Below are 23,709 nucleotides of genomic sequence, written 5' to 3'. Positions count from 1 at the left end.
TCTGTTGCACAACATGTTAGCACGTGCTGGCTTGGGAAGGAGGGTGGGAAGGAAGTTGTTACCAGAGGCTGATAGGAGGGAAGCTGTACCCCAAGTGCTTGTTTATAGACAGGAGCAGATAAGGTGACTCATATCTCTGAGTCCCCGGCACTACAATGTCCCCATGCTCATACCACGTGAGACTCAGGCATGGGCATACAACAGAGGCTTTAACTCCTGCCCCAGGGATGACAGAAGCACTTTTTAATCCTTGCTTGTAAAAACCAGCAGTGTCTTTAGCCTGTTCTTAGCAAAATTCTCCCACCTTGATAATGGATCCATTGGCTGCCGCAGCATCTGAATGGGCTTGCAGGTAGCACAGGGCTGATGTAATTTGACCAAATTTGAAGTCCATGCTTGTCTTCTGACCACTTTGTGTGTAGTCAAACCATGATAAGATCCCATTTCACAAGCCAAACAGGAACAGGGTTGGTGAGGCACCTCCAGTGCAATGCATTCAGATACTGAACCATGAATCACTTTATTTGGAGGAGCGTGACCTCTCCTCTTCAGAGGGTTAAGCATCACATCTGCCACCAATACCCTGTGCTGGCTGTGGCCCTATCTGATTGATCCAGGCCTTTAGTGAGCAGGTTGGATCACCTACAGCAGGTGTGCCTTTGTAGGAGAGAACAACTTTAAAAGTATCATTAATAACTGCAGTGTGGCTCAGAAATGGAGTTATTTCAACACCATTAAATACACCCAACAACACAGAGGGTAAAGCTCAGTCATCTCACATATCTCCACCTCTGGAGTGCTGGTAGTTGTCTTGTAACACCAATTCCACCAGCTGGACTCCAGAGGATGGTGTTCCCCAAGAGCACTAAGGTGTTTCTGGGTGTCTCCTCCCTCATTTGGGTGCCATGGCACTGCAGGTTGAAGAACACTGCTCAGACTGCTCCATAAAAGCCACTTCCATGGCAAGCTGCTGCCAAGCCTTCATGGCATGTTGGCACTGGTGGTGTTTTCCCATTGCTTTGAACTGCAAAAAGGGGAAGAAAGCAGAGAGAAAAGTGAATCAGGGGCTTTGAGAATTCAAAATGTGGAAGGGAAGAGCTTTCATATCTCACATGGGCAATATTCCTCATGTGCAGGCATTTGCAAGATTGTGGCTCTAAGCTTGTTTGTCAGCCACAAGGCCAGAAGAGAACTGTTCAATTATCTGGACTAAATGTTAATGAGGGACACAAAACATTCACCCTTAGTTGACACATCAGTCCCCATCAAGAGGAAGTAAAAGACATTTTTAAACTTGAATGTTGGATTTCAGTAGATTAAAAAGAGAAAACCATGAATGAAGCAGGAGATTTTCCAGCCTCCTACGTACACACTACTGGATCTTTTACTTAAATCTCATTATTACGTATATGGGTGGAAGCTGCTGACCAAGGAAAAAATACAGAAAAATCAGGAAAGCAGAGGGCACTGCAGATGCCTGGTGCCTCAGAGCTCTGTGGTTTAGAGGAGAGGTTTGTTTGGCTCAGGGGTAGGGGCCATGTGAACTGAGTGTCCACATGGATGCCTTGAACCCATTTCTGAGCACGTCCATCATGTTCGGGAATAAGTGAGAAACTAAATTATAAATAATAGAGCAAGACTGCTGGGAAAGAAATAAACCCCAGTCAACCAGAACAATCAGTTTGTTCTCCAGTGTTTCCTGTACAAGTAATAAAATCTAATAACTGAGTTGCTGTTAACAGTTAATGACCACTGCATTTGTTAATGGACCCAGACAAATGAGAGCAGTTTAATACAACAAACAGACCATTAGCTGTATTAATGGTTGGCTTGTAGGAGTTAGAGCTCTTATAAACTATATTCTGCAGTTTATAATACCAGCACTTTATAAAATGACCCGGTGTTTTCCAAAAAATAAAAAATAATAAGGATCAGGTGAGCTACAATTTAAAAAAAATTAGTTTTCCAAAAAATAAAAAATAATAAGGATCAGGTGAGCTACAGTTTAGACAATCAGTATTCATGGCAACTAGGAAAAGCTGATATTAGGCTACAATCTCTTTTTCTCTTTTGCACTGGAATAAATCAGGAGCAACAGCAAACATACAAACCAAGCCTGATTCTTGTATAGCTTAAATGAGTGACAGCTTTGCTTTTGACTCAGTGAGTTTTGGATTGATCCTATAATTATTATTATTAGAGAGGAATTTGATCTTTTTTTTTTTCTCTTCTTCTCCCTAGACTACAAATGATTCCACATATGGGATATTCAGTCTTCAGCAGCTGTCATTGTTTAAAGGTTTAACAAGCAGTCTTATAGAAAGAACTATAAAAGGGAAGTGGTATAAATAGTCTAAAATTAATAGAGGAACAAAATAGAGTTAGTTCCTACTTCAATTGCCTCTATAGTTCTCTTAATTTTTATAATTTTTATAGTGTATTTAGCTGCAGTTTCAGTTACAAAAAGTGTCACTGGCACTTTTTGCAATGGTAGCTGTGAAAGGCAAAATTCTTCCATTGCTTTACAGACTCACTGCTGAATGTAACCAGTGTCTGGTAGAAATTTAATGTGGAGCAATTTAAGACTTTGCCCTTAAATTGCCAAATGAGGATGATACTAAATTGTTACAGAATTATAGGCTACTGGGGAAGGGAATAATACACAGTTTTGTAGGAAAAAGAAATGGAGATTTTTACAGGGTGCATGAAATTTGTGTATATCTGTAGTGTGAGATGAGGCCAGGCTTAAATCATAATGTTACAACAGGACTTGGCCAAGCTCTTTGGCTTTGTTTGTGGATCTAAACTGGATGTTTTTCAGACAGATTCCCAAAAACATAAGAGAGAAGTTGCATAAACTTATCCTTAAGGTTACTGTGGTCTGAAGGAAGAACGCCGGAGTAAACTTTGAGAGTTGTTCCCATCTTTGACCATTCACCCACCAGCAGGGAATGGTGCCTAAGCCAGCCTAAGGAGGTGCCATTCTTCAGTTTTTTACTTGGATATGGAAATTACAGTTCAGAGGAGCATAGCATGCTGACTGTGTCCCTCCTAGGTTCATCATACCTCAGCCATGCTGTTCCATCTCCTTCCTGTTGATTCCTTTCAGCTGCCAATTTGTGGTTTAAGACATTCCTGAGCCAGGGTTTATCTCATGGTCAGTAGCCACTATTAAGTCTATCCTCCATTAACACCTACTCCTGGATAAGGCTGTTTATATTTCTGGCCTCCATTTTTTGTAATGAACTCCAAATTATAACTATGCATTCTGTGAAAAGGCATTTGCTTCTCTATGTTTTTAAACCTCTGACCTCAAAACAATTGTAAGTGTCCTTTAGGTCTTGGCTGGGAAAGAATGAAAAACCCTTTCCCATTCATACAGCTCATGTGGTTTATGATTGTACAGATCTTGCTCATGTTTCCCTTTTCGTTCATTTTGCTTCCCAGATTTAGAAATATCAAGCTAGGCAGTCTCTTTCCCTTCACAACCATGTTTCATCACCTTTGTTATCTTTTTCTGTGCATTTCCTAGATCTATTCTGCATTTTTTGAGATGGAGGGAGCAGCAGGCTTGCACACTATAAATGGTAAGAGTGTGTCATTTATACAGTGCCTGAGTGACAGTTTTGGCATTGCTGTCAGTTGTTTCAAACAATTACCAATAGTCTCCTTGTCTTTTTGATTGCTGGTGAGCTCTAAGCTGTTTTATTTCCAGGGGGTTTTCCACTACTACACTAAAACCTTCTCCTAGAGTTCCAGGTTAATCAGATTGCCTCTGCTCTGGCTTGTTTATCCCGTAATTTACCCATAATTCAGATTGCACAGCCTTTCTGCTTTATTTTCTGTTTGCTGCCACTGCATGTCTCCCACCACTCTGCTGCTCAGGAACATCAGGAGATCCTCTCAGTGGGTTCCTTGAGCAGCTCTGTGCCATGTGCTGACTGCTCAGGGAACCATCCAGCTTGGCAGGAAGCATTGGGAAGAGCTCAGCCTCCCTGAGCACTGCAGGGCACAGAGTGAATCACCCTGCCATGTCTGGAGCCTGATCCCCAAGGTCCTGCTGAGGAGAGGAAGAGAATCCACACTGCTGCAGGCCTGGCTGGCCCCCAGAGCTGTGCAAGGAGGATCAATGCAGCCATCACCAGATGGTGCAGCTGCATTCAGCCTTGCAAGGTCATGGTGTGCAGGGCTGTTTTGATTCTTGGAAGGAAATACCTAACTGGGGATGTTTTTCCACTGCATGGATGTCTGGAGAGTAGGCAGGGTAGGTTCTGACTTCACGTCGCTGCTCAGTTCTCTTTGAGAACAGGACATTTGGGCTTTGGCTGGGAGCTCAGAATAGGGGTGTGTTCAGATGCTGTTTGAGATGATCTGCTCCAGACTGGTTTGAGTGGATAAACAAAATTAATTAGATTCACATCATATGAGTCCACAGGATTGATTTTTTCCTGCAGCAGCAAACTGGTTTGCACTGCTGTTCACCATAAATACTTGCAAATGTGGCTCACCTGCTTTTTTCCATGAGTTTTACAATACTTGCTGGGTTTATCTGAAGTCTGGGTAGAGGAATCACATTATTCCAATGAATCATTGGAATCACGAGATTCCAATGAACCATTGTATAGAAAAAGTTCTTTAAGCCCTCATTCCTATTATGGATGAAACTCCAGCATGGCAAAGTACTTCACCTTGTGTGATGAAGCAGAGGAAATGAGCCTTTAACCATCAGATTTTTGTCTTTTCCCTGTTTCTGACAGTAAATATGTGAGCCAGCCCTTACTTCTAACAAGTAATGCTTGGGATGACTTTCACCTCTGCCTGCTCAGGAAACTGAGGAAAAGGTAAAGAGAAATTTTGACAGTGCTGTGGCAGTCTCTGATTGTAATTAATGTTTATCTCTTAACTATAGTCTCCTAGTGCCAAACATTCTTCACTGCTATTGCACTGAGCCCTTTGAAAGGGCACTAAGCAAAGTAAAATCTATATTTGATGATTTGGAATTTACAGAGTGAGTGCTCCAGCCTTGTCCTTTGGGTACCCATGCTGGGTGCTTTAAAGTTTAGGCTGTCTTTAAACCTTGTCTGCAGCCCTGAGTGAGTCCTGGTGAAGTCTTTAAGAACTCTGAGTTGCCCACGATGGTCAGCATGGATTCTGCCCTGGCTTCAAGGGACAGCTTGTAACTCAAAAGGACAGAAGTGGTGAAAGTACAAAATGACAGATACTGGTGCTCTTGAAAAGGTAAATAGGGGACTTTTTAATTTTATGGTGGTTAAGGAATTGGTGAATCCAGACATGAAAGCAATGGCTGATACACAGCTGATAAAAGGAAATTTTTATTTCTAACCAGCTCACTGCTGTGGGATACTGGACTCCAAGAAGGTACAAAGATTAAAATCAGGGAAAATAAAATTACCTAGAATGATCACCGCTAATGCTAGAATGCATTTCAGAAGAAACATCAACACAAAAATCCTAAATCTACAAGTCTTTTATGAGAAGAGAGTACTCCATGTTAAATGATCTGGAGCTGGTCACCCCTGGAAACAAAATCCCAGAACCTGGGGTGGCAATTTCTAAAGCTAAGCCTGTATTCCTCCTCAGGATGAGCTGTCCTAACCAAGCTCAAAAAAATCTTAAACACTTGTCTTCTCCAGTTAATAGTGACAGAGCAAGGAACTTAAAAGCCTTGAAAGGAGACCTGTCAGAAGTCTGATTAAGGAGTCTACAAGTTTTTCTGGCAGAACAGTTGCTTCCATGTGAGGAGTGATCACATTACTGAACCTGTTCCACCTGCTCTCTCCAGAGGAGGCAATCAGAGACAACCTGCTCTGTCTGAGGCTTGGAAGGAGCCTTGGCTTGGTGCTCCTGCGAAACTTGGACTTCTAGAAGCAGAAAACAATTGGAGAAGGGGGCAAGCGAGGAAAGGGATGGGAGAAAACAAAGACGGTCTGCTAGGGAATGTGAAAGATGGCAGAGCTGAGCTGAGAGGAGTGGTCTGGAAAAGAAAAGAAAAAAAAAAGAAGAAATATACGCATTAAAAAAAAAAGGCTGCAAGCTGTCAGTCACTCTCGGCACCATCCAGCTGCGGTGGGGTCACTCAAAGGACCGCATCTTACGGAGTGCAAGCTCATTCAGATGATGCCGGCTGAACAATGCCACCGGGAAGGCAGGATTTCATTGTTCCCTACCCAGTTCGCACCGCTTTGCTGCGAAATCTACAAAGCAATTACAACTAATTAAATTCCGACTTTATTAAGTGCGATCAAACCCCCGAAGACAATCCACCCTAGAACCAAGCCTGCACGCCGAGTGCCAGGCGCGTTAATCACCCGCAATTAACCCGCGAACACATCCTGCTGCTCTCCGCGCTCGTTCTCCCGGCGGAGCGAGGCGGGGAGGCGCCGCTGCCCGGGGCGAGGTGCGGGGGCAGCGCTGCTCGGGGTCCGGGTCCGGGTCCGGGTCTGGGTCGCTCCCGTCCGGGCCGCCGGTCCGAGCTGCGGGCGCAGCGCCAGCCCCAGCCCTTCCCGGGAGAGCACCGGAGGGTCGGAGCCCCTTAGGGGTGTCCCAGAGTTTGCCCCCGGAGCTGTGTCCTCTGTCGGGGCAGGGTAGGGGCTGCCCCTCGCTGCGAGCAGCACCGGGCCGGGCCGGGCCGGGCAGGGCCGAGCGCTCCCCGCCCGTCCCCGCCCTCACGGCGCGGCCCCGCGGCTCCTCCCGCCCGCCGCCGCCCCACGCCCAGGTGTCCCCGAGCCGGATCGCGGCGCTCCCCCGCGGCAGGAGCAGCCAGGGCGGGCGGTTCCGGAGCCCCGGCGGAGGCAGGGCCCGGGGGCGGGCGGGGTGCCGCCGGCCGGCCCCCTGAGGAGGCGCGGCGGGGCTGCGGCGGGCCGGGCCGGGCCGGCAGGAGAGGCTGGGAGCCTCGCCCGGCGGGAGCGGGCTCTGGCTCTCCTCCTGGCTCCCGGGAGCCCCGGGGGCGCGGCCATGTCCGGAGCCATGAAGTTCAGCGGGTACCTGAAGGTGCGGATCGGGGAGGCGGTGGGGCTGCAGCCCACCCGCTGGTCGCTCCGGCACTCGCTCTTCCGCAAGGGATACCAGCTCCTGGATCCCTATGTCACCGTCAGCGTGGACCAGGTGCGCGTGGGGCAGACCAGCACCAAGCAGAAGACCAACAAACCCACCTACAACGAGGAGTTCTCGGCCACGGTCACCGACGGCCATCAGATCGAGCTCTCCGTGTTCCACGACACCCCCATCGGCTACGATGACTTCGTGGCCAACTGCACCTTGCACTTCCAGGAGCTGCTGCGCTCCGCCGCCCCCAGCGACACCTTCGAGGGCTGGGTGAGTACCCGTGCGGAGGAGAAGCCTCTGGGAGACTCCTCTGGGAATGAATGGAGGGCGCTCGGGGAGCCGGGGCTTGTCCTTGCATGCCTGTGCCGCAGACACGCAGCCCGGTGTGTGTCTGCAGGTACACAGGTGTGCTCCTTCACGCGTCTGTTTGTGTCCCTCTGCTTCACATTTGCTGTTCCTTACGACCCTAAGGACCCTCAGCTGTCGTAGCTTGAGGGTGAGAACGCTTCTCCTGTGAAGTCTCTCCTCGTGTTTGTAAATGAACGGAGACAAGACCTGTAGTACGTAACTTGCAAACGACACCAGCAAATTCACACAAAGGTGTTCCTCCCTCCTTTTGCTCAGCGCACAGAGGCGCACTGGGAGACTCGGATACCTGGCTTGGATGTATTTCTGCCCAGCTCCACACATGCTTGCACAATAGTTTGATGTGTGCATGCGGATTTCTTTGACTTCTTAGCAGAATGGCAGGACTAGTCTTGTGTCTGTTATGTACACCGCTGCTCTGGGTCAGTGCAGTTTCACTCTGAGCTAATGCTAGGTTAATTTCTGGTAAATGTCGCTTGTAGGCAGCCCAGAGAACATCATGTATGGACGAGTCCTGATGGTGACAGAAACAGTACAGTCTCTAAAGTTGTACCTTTGCTTCCAGTTTTGTAAAGGAGGACAAGGTGACTGCATTGATCCAGACAGTTTGCTGGTAAGAGTTAGTTTAATAAAAAAAGGCATTTATTCTGAGTAGAGAAGGTGCATAAGAGCTGAGAATGTTCAAGGCTGTGATGGGTATAAACTTTCTGAGGCTGAGAAGTTCAGGATATGCGGTCAGATAACCACCACAATAAAACCAGATATTGAGGCTGACAGTGTAGAGAACAGATAAACATCTTGATCCTATCACTGGGGAGAATGCTGGGACTTTCTGCTCTCTCTGTCTGTGGCTTAGGTGTGATGCTGCACCTTTGGGGTGATAACAGACAATGATTAATTAATGTGTATTGGGGCCATTTAGTTAGGTACCTTGTGGATGGGTGTGAGGTTTGTGCAGTGGAGGTGGTCTCTCAGGCAATCCCTGATGGGGTTTTTGGGTCAGACAGAAAGGTCCCAGCAATTCTCCAATGGCTTAGCTGAGGAGTTCCTCCTGACAGCCCAGCCAGAGCTGAGGGCTTTGCCTGGTGGATGCCTGCCCAGCTTCCCAGGCTACCTGTGCCCCTGGAAAGTATCTGCTCAGCTCCTGGGATTTGTGCTAAACCAGGCTCAAATACAGAGCTGACCCCACAGGCCAGGCAGAGGAGTGAGTTTGGGATAGAGCTCTGTGGTTTTGAGGGTTTTCCTGATGTTTGAGTTGCTATTGAGAGAGGCCCAGTCCTATAAGGAGGCTGGAGTCCTGGTCATACTGAGCTGGTGACATGGGGTGGGACTGCTCTGCTGCAAAGGTGGTGGCCTTATTTACATTACTAAAATACCTGTCATAATACTGCTGCTGGTGTGGATGCACGTACATTTCTTCCATTTGGTCCATCCTGCTGTGCTGATTTTTAGGGCAGATGCAGACTGTGGCCTGAAATATTCATCTGGTGGTGAGGGAAAAGTTTCTAACCCTTTCAGGATAGCCATGTGTTTTATGAACTCCTGTACCTGTGAGCTGATGGGTGCAAGGGGGTGGGAAATCAGTGAATTCTTTTAACTAGATTGATGTAAACTGGTTTTATATCTGGGCATGTAGACAGAGGTTAAGAGCTGCTGTTCTCCCTTTAAATGAAGGTCTGAAACTTACAGCTGGGGTGGATTTAGAGGGGAATGAGCAAATGTTTGCCTTCTGTTGCCTTTCTCTCTCCCCTCCCTTCTGATGTGCTTTGTTAGCATCTCGCATAGCGTGCAGCCTGGATCACATGATGACAGGGAACAGCATCTTGCCCTGATAATTTAATATGTCTTGATAAATCCAGCAAGGCTGTCACGGGAGTTTGTGTAATCAGAAGGAGAGGAAATGCTGGTTTGTACTAACCCAAGGTCTACGAGCTGCTGGCACAATGAAAAGCACCACAAGGAAATGTACATGATTTGAAACACCTCCATTCCAAAATCCTTCATTTCTGTCCTTTTTCCATCCCCAAAATAAAAGCACAGATAGGCAGCAAAGGAGTGAATCAAGTGAGAGGAAAATTGGTGAATCTTCCCAAGTTTAACCTGGCGTATGCTCACTTGGCTGTGCAATTTTTCATTTTGATTTGAAATAGAACTTTTATGTTCACTTTTCAGAGACAGGTGAAACAGTATTTTGCTAAAATCCAAATGATTAATAACAGGAAAACAGGGCAGGTGGCTGCTGTCAGCTCTCAGGCTCATGCTGCTCTGTTTATAAACATGGATTTTCTCCTGCTGGGGAAAAAAAAAAAAAGAAAAAAGTGATTAGTTGTAACATTGTTCAGCACCTTTTGTGAGAACTGTAGGAGGTTTCAGCGAGAGGTAAGGAGGAGCAGTTGGTGTGTAAGAGCTGGTGCTTCCCAGATGACTTGCAGGTACATTACTGCAATTATGACCTGAACACTTATGCAGATGAGTAAGTGTATGGACATGAGCTGTCTCATCACTAATGCTTATACACCTGAGTCATCCCACTGGAGCAGTGTTCTCTGTTCATGGTTTGCTTTAGAATTCATGTTTCAGAGACTTCAAAACTGACCCTTTTTCCTTCCAACCATTTGGGTTGTTTGCCAAAGTCTTTCTAGTAAACGCATTAGCATGGTCTGGATATCTTCTAATTTGTGAGTTTGTTGTTACACACATTTGACTAATTTTCCACAGATCAAATTTGCAAGAGCTTATTAACTTCCAATATCCTTCTTGCTGTTTCCCCTTTTTTATATTAACTTGTCAGGTTTCAGCAAAGCAGTTTTTGCCAACATTGTCAATTAAATGCCATCGTGCCTTCAGAGTGCTGAGCACCCTCTCCCCAGTGCCATGTTGTCTCTGGTAGGCATTGCCTGTGTGGGTGTGAGGTTGTGCAAACCTGAATGGTTGCATTTTACCCAGGTGTGCATGACCAGGTGCAGGGAGGGAGCTGGGCTGCCTGCTCTCTGGAGCTGTTTGCTGGGATTTACATTGGGACTCAAACTTGCCTCTTGAAAGCATTTAATTCTGCTCTAGCCTGTGCTAGGATCTTTTTGCTTCACATATGCACCTTTAAAAGGTGTTATCTCCTCTTTGACTGAGTGCAGTTTAGAAAGCTGTCACACATCAGTGAAACGAATGGAGTACTCAGTGTGGCTGAAATGGGAAATGTTTACAATACCTGAGTTTTATGTAGTAGCTGAAGTAATTTTTAACCTTGGGGAAACACTCTTTACAGATACTGAATGGCATTGTTACAAGGGAATTATTTATTCACGACTGTAAAAATTATTAGTCCCTGGGCGGAGATGCCATAATTTGTAAGACTTTAACAAGGAATAGACATTTAAACCGTGATCTTGAAGTAGCAAATCATGAGAGTACACTGAAGGAAATCACATAACAGATGGGCTATAAGATTAGTGAGCCAGTCACAACTTCCTGATGAGTTTGTTGCTCGTGTGCAGGAAGAGATTAAGGCAATTCTTGTGTGTTCCTTCACTTCAGCTCTTTTGCCTGTATCCTTCCCTATTTTTTTTAAGGCAGAAATAATCATGTTTTACCCGTGTTTATATACAATTGTGTTTGTTGAATGTGAAGTTCAAGAGTTAAAAGATAAGTCACCTTCTCTTCAGAGCACCCTGGCCATGAGAGAGAGGCAGGGTACTGCAGGTCAAATATAATATGTTTGCTGCTTCTTTTGGCTCCTGCTTGACTGCAGGGTGGGCAAAAGTTGCTTCAGGAAGCCAAAATACTTTATAGCTCTTGACAGAGGATTTTGTGGTGCAGTATTTTGTGTCTGTCCAACTGCAGAGATAAATTAAGCTTGTAGAGGTGGAATAAGTGGTGTCTCCATTCACAGGGCAGGAGCAGACTGGGGTGAAGTCCATTTGACTTCTGTTTCCATGCACATGACAGTGATGTACACAGTGCAGATCTCTGATCTTGTGAAGGTCACACTGCATATTAATTAGGCTTGAATAAAATGAGCTCCTTCCCCAACTTTTTGTAAGCCTTAAGTTGTTTCTGTAATTGTTATTACTGATATGCAGTTGAATAGGACTTGTGGAGAGAAACACCCACTGCAGAAGATAAGGTAGGTCTGAAAGCTAGTGGAAGTTCAGCTTTTCCTTCTTTCCTTTAGCATAAATTTGTCCTTTGGCCCTATGAAGAGATCCCCTCAAAATGCCAACAGACCCATGCACCATGACTACCTGAGAGTGCCCTGCATCCTAAAACAGAGGCTGTGATAACCAAGGGAAAAATTGTTGCTATTTGCCAGGTGTTCAATAGCCTGTGGGGGTGTGATGCTAAAAACAGTTGTTCTGATGGAGGCAGATGAGACAGCTGACTGTCACAAAGAGCTGCACATGTCCTGCCCTGTTCCAGCATCAGAAGTGGAGCTATTTGGAGTCCTGTTTCTTGCTCCTCCCCAGTAAAAGGCCTGGCTGGTAGCTGTGAGAATCCTTGGAGAATGTGGGCACTTTGCTTGAGTGTGAGAAGATTTGACCCAAGCATGAAAAGAACCAGTTTCCAGTGGCTGGGACCAGTAGGGGGGTGTGGGACTGGAGTTCATGTCCTGGCTTTGAACTGAGTGCAGCAAGATGTGGGTTTGGCTCTCAAGGTTTTCTGGGAGGCAGTGAAGTGACAGTGTTCCTATCCCCTCCAAAGATGTCACTGCATTCATCAGGGACTGTGGCTGAGATGGAGAGAGGGGGAATTCTGTGCCTGGGGCAGAGCCAGAATTCCAGGAGTGCAGAACAAGGCAGGACAGTCCAGGCAATCAGGTGCTGCAGTGACCTGGAGGGACATGGTCACACAGGTAATGGGCACCCTTTGGGTATTCTTGCCACCAAGAGCAGTGGCAGTCACCTCGAGGTGACTGGAATGAGGTGCTGGAGTACTGCATCCATCCCTGGAGCCCCAATAAAAGAGGAACATGGACTTTTTGAAGGGAGTCCGGAGGAGGCCATGAAGATGCTCAGAGGGCTGGAGCAGCTCTGCTGTGAGGACAGGCTGAGAGAGTTGGGGCTTTCCAGCTTGGAGAAGGCAAAAGGGAAGCCTTAAAGCACCATCCAGTGCCTAAGGGGGCTAAAATAGAGCTGGGGAAGGGACAAAGGCATGGAGAGACAGCAAAAGAGTAATGGCTTTAAACTGATAGAGGAGAGATTTAGCTTGGATGTAAGGAAGAAGTTTCTGACAATGAGGGTGGCACAGGTTGCCCAGAGAAGCTGTGGGTGCCCCATCCTGGGCAGTGCTCAAGGCCAGGCTGGATTGGGCTTGGAGCAAGCTGGTCTGGTGGAAGGTGTCCCTGTGCATGGCAGAGGGTGTGGAATGAGGTGGTCTTTAAGGTCCCTTCTGCTCTGTGGTTCCATCAAGCCCTTGTTGATGTGGTTGGCTGGAGTGGGGGGCTGCCTTTGATGCCAGGGCACCTTTACATTTCTGCTGATGGTGCTGCTGCTGACCAGGTGAAGGCCCTGGTTGGAGGGAGAAGAGGCAGCCAGGGCTGATGCCCACATTGCCTTTGGTCGGGCTAGAAGCTCGTGAGAAGGTGTTTGCAGACCTGCACCCGCAGCCCTGGGGGTGCTTTTTGCAGAGAGGCTGTGAGGAGGAGGAGGGGGCAGCAGGCTGACCGCAGCAGCTCCAGCGAGCCCAGCACCCCAGGAAGCTCTGTCCCCAGCCCTGCTGGCCCCACCTCACCCTCTTGGTGGTTTATATTTAGCTTTTTCCACAGGTCTTTTAGTAAAGCACATTTCACCCAGGCTGTCAGAGGCTTTTTGTTTGGAGTATTTTCTGAGTAATGATTTGGTTTCTGGCCATTTTGAGCTTATAGGCAATAAACTCTGCAGAATGGATTGTCAAGGGGGCCATTTGAGCTATTGAAATGCCATTAGAAAGTCTACTGATTTACAGGGCAATTCAATATGAAAAACATATCCCTTACTGAAGTGAATAAGACTCCCACCCTTTCTTCACAAACTATCAAGGCTCCTTTGATGTTTTAGGCTTTAGCTATTGTGCTTTGCTAATACAGCCAGGAAATTGGGGGCCTTTTGTGTAACCATGGAGAAAAAGATGAACAGCAGAGTTGCCACATGAAATGAGTTACTGGCAGCTTTTATAAGGATTCTGGATCAGCCATTGCACCTTCTTGCCTCCCAGATTTCATCCTATTTAAGCATGCAGTTAAGACATGTCAGACCATGCTGCAAATTTAATTTCTTCTGGAGACAATGAGCAATCTTTGCTCTGATTGCCTGCTCCACCCCTGTGCTATTTGTAGGGCAGTGCTGGACCCAGTTTGGAGTTGTGGATAACTCACCTGGCGCCGTGTCCTGGTGGAGATCACCACGTGGCTGTTCCTTCCCCAAGCCATGCCCTTCTGCTGGCTGCTTGTGAGGGAAAGCCCTGCTTTAGAATAATGATATCAAAGATAAATGTGTATCTGGAACAAAGAGCATCCAGAAGCGTCCCATTAACATTGCTAAACCACTTAGGATAAGCCAGACAAGCAACTGTATTTCTGCAATGCCAATGATATTTTTGTATGCTTTGATATCATGAGATGCTCTCATCACTTAGGGAGGTCAATTGCTGAGGAAACCATTTTGCTTTAATTTAGGAGCCAGCACCACGAGCAGATGTGAGCCAGCTTTTGTCACGTTTGAGCAACGCTGTGTGGGAACGAGCATCCCTCAGCAACTCCTGTGCTCTTGATACTCAGTGTCTGTCCTGGGCCCAAGGTGATGGAAAAAATTGCTTTTTCACTGCCCCTGCAAGACCTTTTGTGCCCTTGTTGTGCTGGAGCAGAGGCATGTGATCGATGTCCAGATCCATCCCGCAGGCGGCCGGAGCAGTCTGACCGGCTGATGGCCCCGCTCCCTGGCTGCCCTGTCCTGGGGCTCCTCCAGTGTGGGGCTGGCTGCAGGCACAACAGTTGTTCTGGTAACTGCCAGGGTCTTTTTTTGTCTGGTGTGCCTTGTGAGACCCACTGCATCTCCAGAGAGCCTCGTGCTCTCCAGCCCATCAGTGCTCTGTGTTCAGATGCAGCCCTCAAGACAGAGACAGTATGCCTGTGACCTGTGTGACAAATGGATGTCACACCAAGGGCTGGCGCCTCTGAGTGCCACATTGCAAAGCAATTAAGCCCATCCTGGGGAAGATCTGTCCTGGGCTGCAAAACCACAGGAATTTTGGGATGTCAGGTCTGGGATAAGATTTTCATTTGCTGGCTGGACGTCCATGGCTCTGGATGGGAATTTCTGTGCTCCATCATGTGGTGTGGGGCTGTCCTTTGGGTCAGCAGAGCTCGCACAGAGCTGAAACCCAGCTGCTGTCGCTGTACTTACCCACGAGCTTTGCCAGCACAAAAAAATGTTGGCAGGGGAAGATGGAGGAAGGGAGGGATGAATCTGTTAGATGGCATTACTTAAAGGCTTTTTCTTGGTGTTCACCTGCCCACTTTGGTAAATTTTGAGTTTTGTGAGTGAGTTGGTTGTATTTGTGTCAGTGATGCAGTGGCAGCTCTCCAGACTCCTTCCAGGAGGGATCTCCTTTCTGTGGAACAGGCAGGAGATGAAGTGTTGGTGCAGAAACACAAGCTGGGCAGCTTTGGTAGCTGACTTCAGTTTGGGAAATGGGAGATAGAATAAATAATCTATTTTATTTAACCAACATGAGAATGCTATTTAGGCCTTAGTGGAATTTCTCTCTTATTTTTATTTTTTTTACTTTTCATTGCAGTACAGATATTTCTGTCAAAATGGGGAGAGGAGGAAAATGCATCCATGCAGGACACGTTTCTAAATGTGTGATTTGCTGTATGAGTGTTGCACGTCTGCTGTATGTTTAAAAAAAGATCAGTACAATCATTTGCAGTGTGAAATCACCTAACAGATCAGTAGAGCCCAGTAATCTCTCAGAATGAGGCAGTAAAGGGCAGGATGTGAGAAATAGGCTGTGGGTCTCTGCTGTCCCAGGACTTTACATCTAATAGTAAGAATGACAGTGACAGATTGTCTGATAATGTGCATCCAGGGGCTGAGGAGAGGTTTGAGCTGGTACCTCCAGATCTGACACTGTGGTGTTTTTCCTGCCTTTCTCTCATATATTCTATGTTAGCCATTCTCAGAGACAGGATTTTTGACTTGCCAGCTGGTCTCATTTGGTGTGAAAAAGCAGCTCACACCTCTCTAACACCACCTCTGGTTTCTAGCTCTCTCACACTCTGGTCTGCTCTGTGGTTTCTGTTTTGCCTTTGCTTGTTTCTTGGTTTTTTTTTAATTCCTTGCCATCAGTCTGCATTTTAGCATAGCACGGTCTTTTGCATTTTTTCTCATGAGTACATTTAATTTTACTCTGTCATGTGAGCAAGACATCCCTTGGAAATTAAATTCTTCATGTACATCTCCACTTGCTAAATTTAGTGTCTTAAACCTCCTGTGACAGCAGTGGCATCTTAGTTTGGGAATCCTTTTGTCATTTTTGGATAGAAAAATGTTTGCCATCCTTCGCAGCCTTATGGATGCTGTGGTGGGTTCAAGCAGGACCAGTGGTGCTGGGTGCTGTGGGTGTGAGTCACAGGGGATCATTCAGGGTTGTGCACTGTCAGAGGGATCATTTAGGGTTGTGGCAGCTCTCTGGAGCTGGCTGGCTCCACAGTCAGGATGGGAAAGAGGATGACAGTTTAACTATGACAGTAAAAGTCAGCATGGGATGTCTGTGCTCCAAAGTGCTTTTATCTGACAAGATAGTTGCAAATCAATGCTGTCCCTGATAGCATTGTCTATGTGTGAGTTAGTTCCTGGAGGGATTCTCTCCACCCAGACTGGTCAGTGTGCTCACCCCATGCTAAATGTATTCAGTTCTGGGCCTTGCTCCTTCAGAATAACAAAGGTTGTTTAAATCAGGAATGACTAATGCAAGACTAGCTTGTCCTGTTTGAATTCCTGCTTTGTCCTGTATTTGCTTTCTTGGTAAACAAGGACATATAGCTTCTTGGCCTTTTCCCCAGGGCTGAGGAGCAGAGGAAAAATAGAGTTCCAAGTAGTGGAATTTGGGATTGATTTTCAGCATGATTTATTCTATCTCATATCCTTCAATTCTTTTAAATTCTACATGCTTTACATGTTATCCTTCCCTCACATGTAAAGTGACACATACATGAAGCCCTCTGTACCTCACTTCTTTCTGGCATCAATTTTTAATAACATCAATGTGAAAGTTGCCTCTTTCCTTTCTCACTTGTTTTTAAAAAGTTTGCCTGTGTTTTCTGTGAGATTCCAGCAGAACAGGAGCCTGGTGTTTGCTTCTGGTGTTGTTTGTGAGGTTCACATCAGTGGATTCCCCATGGCTTCGATGGAATTACACTGCCAGCTTTGCACTGACTAACTGAGAGAAGACCTGGACACATTTCCTTCCCCCTTCTTGCATGCAACAAGAGTTGATAATGTTGGCTGGGCTGTACATTATTTATTGGGCACAGAGAGTGCCCATGGTGCTCTGAGAAAGGGGAAGGAATTGGCTTCTGTCAATGAGTTTATTATCTAGGTCATTCACTGACTGAGGCATCTCACATTAATGTATTCAATGAAAATTTATTCTCTGAGGCAGTTTGCTCCTGAGCCTGAAGAAGATATAACCATGTGAGGAAACATTCCTGTGCAGTCCAAATCCATGGTGGGATTTCTTGTCAAAGCTGCTCATTGGAACACACTGCTAATACAGAAGCTACAGAGCTTTGTGTAGGGTGAGCCTCCATCTCCTAATAGGGCTTGGTGGGAGTATTGCTGCTGATAATCAGTTTTCTACATGGAGCCCCATGCTTATCACTTCATTACCGGTTTACTCAGTAGCAGTAATAAGTCCAGCTTTGGGTACTTCCCAGGAACTGCTCACCAGACTGGTTTGTAAGGGAGGAGGATTTACTGGAGATGGTTGAAAATGACCCCGCAGTCAGTTTTCTTTTGTAGAAGTTTGTCCTTTGTTTCTGCAAGGGACTCCTGATGTGGCAGCCAAGAAGAAATGCTGGTTTATTTAGTTTTCTGTAATGTAATGGGATGTAACTATGGTCATTTAGTAGTTACTTTACAAACAACTAAGTTGTTCTCAGCTTACAGTGGAGCAGAACGGAGTGGAAACCCAGCTGTACTAAGATAAATCATCTTCCTCTCAAAAATTAGCCCCTGTTACAATAATCCTATCAATACCTAATGATAGTAACTCATTTTGACCAGGCTTTCAAACAATTAGCTTGGGTAACATCTAGCCTGTATTGCCAATAGGGATGATGTTTTCCCTTGTTTCCTTCATCCTAGAAAGGAACATGCTCTTGCTGAATGGTTTATCAAAACCTAGATCTTCAAATTCATGCTCACGTCCAAGAAAGGAGCAGGGTCTGGAGCTGTTCTCATGAGCCCAGATAGTGGAGCTTTTCTCTTTCCCTTTGAGGGACAAAAAGGGTAAGATGTAGGCCAAATAAATGGTACAGGAATAGATAAAAGTTTCTTTGGCACATTTGCACAGGTTGAGGCTGATTTCTCCAGCCCTACCTAAAGCACAGTGGAATCCCCCCCTATTTACTGTTAAGGAGCTGTCTCTGCAGGCCAAGACTCACTGTGTCCACATCCTTAGGGCTTGTCATCATCTGGGAGTGACAGTGTTGAAAGGAAGAGCAGACCCTTGGATTCTGGAGGATCAGGAATAAAGCATCAAAAATCCAGGCTATGCTGCACATCCACGCAGAGTGTTTTTCACCCTCTTGTAGACAAAACATGTTCATGTTCTACTATGACCCTTTCCATCTGGGCTAATATAATACTTAGGAAGTCCTCCAGTGCAGGAATGAGTTTTGTGTTTAAATGTGATTGAGCACTTTTTCAGCTCTTTTGGGCTCTGGCAGCTTGTCCAGGGCAGATCCAGGAGGGCGCCCAGCAGGTTCTTGCCCTCCTCTGCCCCATGGGCAGTCGCTGTGCAGCAGGAGAGGCAGAGAGCTTCCTGCTTGAGTCTCTGCTTCTCTCCTACCCCATTTCACAGCTGAGCTTGCTAAAGAAACCATCAGTGAGGCATCAGTCAGTGTGGGGGGCTGTTGGCTGTGGTTTTGGAGTCGTGCGAAGGCGCCCGTCCATTGTGCTGCCTCGGCACGGGAGCGGTGGCGGCCGGAAGAAGAGGCGGGAGCACAGTTTTGGGGCAGCTGGGGCCCTTAATCTGCTTTTGGTCAAAGCTTGATGCCAGCATGGCTTTTCCCTGTATTTTGTATCTATCAAAGGACTTGGTTAGTGATTTATCAGTTAATAAAATCACAGAACGGTTTTGGTTGTAAGGGACCATGGCAGGGACACCTTCCACCAGACCAGGTTGCTCCAAGCCACATCCCCCCCTAGTCTGGAGCACTTCCAAGGATGGGCCAGCAACAGCTTCTCTGAGCAAATTGTGCCTCACACCCTCATAGGGGGAAGAATTTCTTCCTAATCTCTAATATTTACCGTCCTTCAGCATGAACTATCATCAACCTTGTGCTTCCTCAGCATTTTCTGATGACCACTGTACCAAGCCCCATTCTGAGGTTACCTGTGCTCCTCTGGATGGGTGTTGGGAGCTGTGGCTGCTCTCCTCTCTGTCTTGGGTGAGAGTTACTGCCTGTGGCTGCCCATCTGCAGGAGAGCAGGATGTTGGTGCTGTGGTGTGGAGCTGCCTGTGTCCTGTGGCACAGACAGGACACGATGCACATTCATTTTAGTTCTTGCTTGGCACTGTGTCTAGCAAGGAGAAACCCTTTTGGCTGGTTATGTTCTTTCTGGTTAGCCCTATCTTGGTTAAAATTCTTAGAATTGAAAGCTTCAGAAATTCTGAGAAGGAGCTCAGAAGAGAGAGTGGAAGCCATATCTAAAATCACTTGATTCATTTTAGATTCATTTTAGAATTGCATTATTCTGATTTAGTCAAGAATAATATTGCAGGACCTGAGTGGATTTCTTCAAGGAGGAGCAAAAGATCATTCAAGTTGTCACATGTTTTGGCTTATGTGGATGTGATCTCCAGAAGGTTTCTGGTGTGTCCTTGCAAGTTTGTCATTTCCCTTTGTCCTGGAGAAAGCTGTGTCTGTGATTAATACGAGGTCACTGATGTTATTTCTATATATAAATAAGCTTAGTGCAAAGATACTTGTCTCAGCAATGCATATGCAATACTCATTGTTTTTAAGCAATGCACTTCTTATTTTAGTAACATTTTTGAAGCTCCTGTTCCTGTTTTGGACATGAACATTAGGTGAGAAAAGAGTAACTGAGCTTGCAGGTTTTAAGTAGCCCTTGGTGTCCCTTTGTTTCTGAAAGATTCCTCTGAAAACATCTTTGTGACCTCAAAAAAGCTCATCAGTGTTTTCTCAGTATAAGTTTTGTGGTTCATTTCTAGGTTGACTAAACTATCTTTTTATGTTAATAGTTCTGGTGGGGGGAAATTTCATTTGCAGAAAAACTTGCAAATCTCTCATCTCTGGAAGTGTGAATTCAAGGCCAGGCTGGATGGGACTTGGAGCAACCTGGTCTAGGTAAAATATCCCTGCCTGTGGCAGTGGGGTAGGAATGAGATGATCTTTAAGTCCATTCCAAACCATTCTGTGGAATTTGGGTTAGCTGGTTTTGGTTGTTTGTTTCTTTTTTAATTACTCCAGTTGCACAAAAATATGCTGTTTCATTGCCTGATAATGTTTTTTGCCATTAACAATAAAGAATTTTTTCTCTTTTGAATAGATATGTATATTTTAGCCAGTAAATGGGTAGTTGTAAAATTCTGTACACCTATAGCATTTCTTCTTCCTCCATCTCTGACAATATTAAGCAAGTGTTTCCACAGGAACTGTGCTCTTTACAATAGACAGTGTTGTGGCTTGCTTCAAAGCCACAGCCAGAACATGTAGGTGTTTGAAGAGCACCAGATCTTTCCATCTCTCGCTGTGAATTTTCCAGTGGGTCAGTACCTGTTCAGACTTTCTATCTCAGTATCTGAAACCACCCCCCTGTTTCGTGTTGCTCATGTGTGGTAATGCCCCAGAAGCCTTTCAAACTCTGCTGGGCTGCAAGAGGAGTTTTTTAGAATCACAAAAAGTCGAAATTCGTGGTGCGGCCAAGATCTATCAGCAGCTCCAGTTCAGGCTGGATGGGGCTTGGAGCAACCTGATCTAGTGGAAGGTGTCCCTGCCCATGGCAAGAGGTTGGAACTGGATGATCTTTGAGGTCCCTTCCTGTTTTATGATTTTTTTTTTTATGGTTCCATCAAACCCCTCACTACTGTAATCTTATCTCAGGTTCTTCCAATGTAAAGTGTATCAGGAGTTTAACAGTGTTAGGTATTTTTTTATCTTTCGTAGGGAAGTGTGTTTGTAATGTTTCCCTTCACTGAATGTGGGTCAGTCATTAAAAGGGCCTGGATCCCTTAATTTACTTCCCTGCAAGGTGGTTGCTGAGAGGACAGGAACTGAGTGGCTTCTTGGCTTTATGTTACAGGGCTTGGTAAATCTTAAAGAAGGAAGTGAATTGACTTTATTTTCAGAGGACACAAATGCTGTCCAAGGGATTTGTGTCCTCAGCTGGTGAGAATTAAGGTAGGAGACTAAAACTGATGTGACTTTTCCCAGAGTGAATAAAATCTTGCTTTGGGAATTACAGGAACGTGTCCCCACACACAGCAAGGGCTGTTTGTCTGTAGGAAGAGGAGCATGAGGTGCACATTAGCTGTGCCACCCAGGTGGGGATGTGCTTTTCTCCAGGAGGGAATTTATACTTTAAACACATTAGTGTGCTGGAGTTAAAAGCATGTGTGTTTGTATATAGAACACATACAACACTCTGGCACAGATAAAATGCCAGGCCTTCCATTCACAAAGAAATAAAACATTAAAACATTTGTCAAGGAGGGAACATGGCAACAGTTGTCCTAAATATGACTGGCTTTGTAAGTGAGCCTGTCCTGCTCTTGGCTTACCCAGGATTGCCGTGTGCTGGGGTTTGTGGCAATCCTCAGCAAAAGCTTTGTTTGCAGAGCAGGAGGTTTATCTGCAGGTTTGTGGGTCATGCTGAGCTTTGAATGGGAAATGTGGTCAGCACCCAAGTTATATTCTCCATTGACCTGTCAGCAAAACCACTCCAACCATGTTCTGACCTTTTCCTCTGCATACCCTTTCTGGGTGTCTCAACCCTCTGGTTTATTTGATCTAAGGTGTAAATCTTGGTCACATTGGTTCCTCATCTTGAAACCACGCTTTGGAAAGGGAAAAAGAAACACTAAAAAGGGGAAATACGTGACAGAGTGCTGCTGGTAGGTCCCAAGGAGCTGCCTGTCAGTTCCAGTTGTTCACCAAACCCTGGAGAGCCTGCTGTCCTTGAGAGGAGGCAGCTGGGTCAGCTGAGCAGCATGGCCCAGTGACACAGCAGCTCGTCACCGTCCGGTGGCTGGGCAGGGCTGGAGGCCAGGGCTGTGCAGCTCCTTCCTGCCTCAGCCTCAGTGCTGGAGTCACAGCTCTGGCTTTATGGTCACAAGTGGGTAGTGAGATCATCTTCTCATGAGGTAGATGAGGAAAGCTGTAATCACAGACTTGATAGGGCTAAAAATTGCTTGGTCTTGGACAGTCTGTCTCTTATTGTAATGCTTGGCCTCAGGATTTCAGGGCAATTTTTTTTTTCCATATTATTTTTGGTACTGATGTCCAAGGTTTTTCCTTCCTTATGAAAAACCTCACCTCTGCACCCTTTTTTCTAACTGCTGTTTCACGGAAATATTTTGATTGTAATCTTCCATCATCCCCACCAAAAAAAAAGAAAAAAATCCCAAACAGAAAACCAAACACATAAACAAAACCCACTGTACAAATAGGATATGATCTAACTTGGCAAGGCAAGTGTTGGCAGCGGTGTGTCCTTTCTGGGTGTTGTCAGCTGCAACCTACATTCTTTTTGCTGCCTGAAGACTTGATTGTGGCTCCCAGCAGTGGCCCTCATGGGATTGCAGCAGAGACATGAGCAGTAACATCTGGACAGCAGGAGCAAGCATCATACCTTCAGGAATGCTGGGGGAGTGCATGCCTTGGCACTCCTTTTTTTTTTTTTTTTTTTTTTTTTTTTTTTTTGTACCTTTGGAAGTATCTAATTGGCTGTGCAGCCAGAAACTGCTGGTGCTTTTACATGATGTTCTGGGATGTGTGTACCAGGGAGATGGGGCAATCCCACAAATGGCTGGCAGGGAATGGGAGAGGGAGTATGTGGGCTAAAGTACTTTTAAACCTTTCTTTTCATCATTCCCTGTGTCCCAAGCAGGTTCTCTCCTGTGACATGCCACTCATATTTGATAGTTTGTTTTTCTCCCCTGTCTCAAATCATTGGGCAGATCATCTTGCAACATGGAGAGGGGATGTGGTGGATTAATACTGGCTAGGTATTATGCTTTATAATTTCAGTGCTAAGAAACTGCCAGGTGAGGAAGTGAGAGGAGGAAGGAGGAAGTCACTGTGATCAATTCCAGATCTGGGAAGAATTATCAGAGCTGAGGTGCTTGGGCTTTCCCATGGTGTTACAGCCCATGCCAAGGTTTAAAGTTGCTGGATTTAATCTCTCCTTTTTGTATCCTCACTAAGGATGAGTAATGGGATTAGCACTGTAAGTGGGAATATGAGCTGTGTTGGGAGCTGTACTTCTAAAGACTGGCATGCCCCTGAGACATGCCATTTGAAATCTTAGGATTTGCCAGAAATATTGCTGGTAACTTGATCCTGCACATAAATTAATTCATTGTGATCCTGACAGAGGTGGTGTGTGCCCCTCAATCGCTTAGCTCAAGACTTTAGTCATTGAAAAAACTGGGAATTCTGGTGCTTTGAAACAATTGATTCTTCTTGATGTCTGGACTTCAGTGGAGTCCAGGTTCACGTTGTTTTTGTGGGTTTTGCTGGGTTTCCCTTGCACTTTCCAAGCAGTGTGGCTGCTGTGCAGTGAGCTAGGTCTGTTTTTTGAGGACCCAAATCCCTGTTTCTACCTCTGCTCCTGCCATCCCCATACATGGCTTTCCTTTTCTGTGAAACTGATGGTGTGAGATGTGCCCAGCACACAGAGGGGCTTTGCTGTCTTTGTTTGGAAGGGTGGAGATGTGTGGGAAGGGTTGGATGTGGGGGATGTGTTTGGAGTGCATGATCTCCTGTGCTGCTCCTTCCCTCTGTCACGTTGGCTTCCAGCACTGCAGGAATGTGACACCAGCATGGCAGCCAGC

General features: G+C 46.0%; 1 protein-coding gene across 1 annotated transcript in view; it reads left to right on the top strand.

The window, feature by feature from the left end:
* Window positions 1-6,975: 6,975 nt before the first annotated feature.
* PRKCH (protein kinase C eta) overlaps window positions 6,976-23,709 on the top strand; it is a 113,178-nt gene continuing 96,444 nt past the window's right edge. Inside the window, exon 1 of the mRNA XM_054286683.1 lies at window positions 6,976-7,335. Coding sequence (XP_054142658.1) covers window positions 6,976-7,335 — 360 coding nt within the window. The remainder of the gene's footprint in view (window positions 7,336-23,709) is intronic.

Source organism: Melozone crissalis, unplaced genomic scaffold, assembly GCF_028551555.1.
Source record: "Melozone crissalis strain CALT ecotype California unplaced genomic scaffold, PUWL_Pcris_2 ptg000056l_1, whole genome shotgun sequence".
Lineage (NCBI taxonomy): Eukaryota > Metazoa > Chordata > Aves > Passeriformes > Passerellidae > Melozone > Melozone crissalis.
This window is presented reverse-complemented; position numbering and strand designations above follow the sequence as displayed.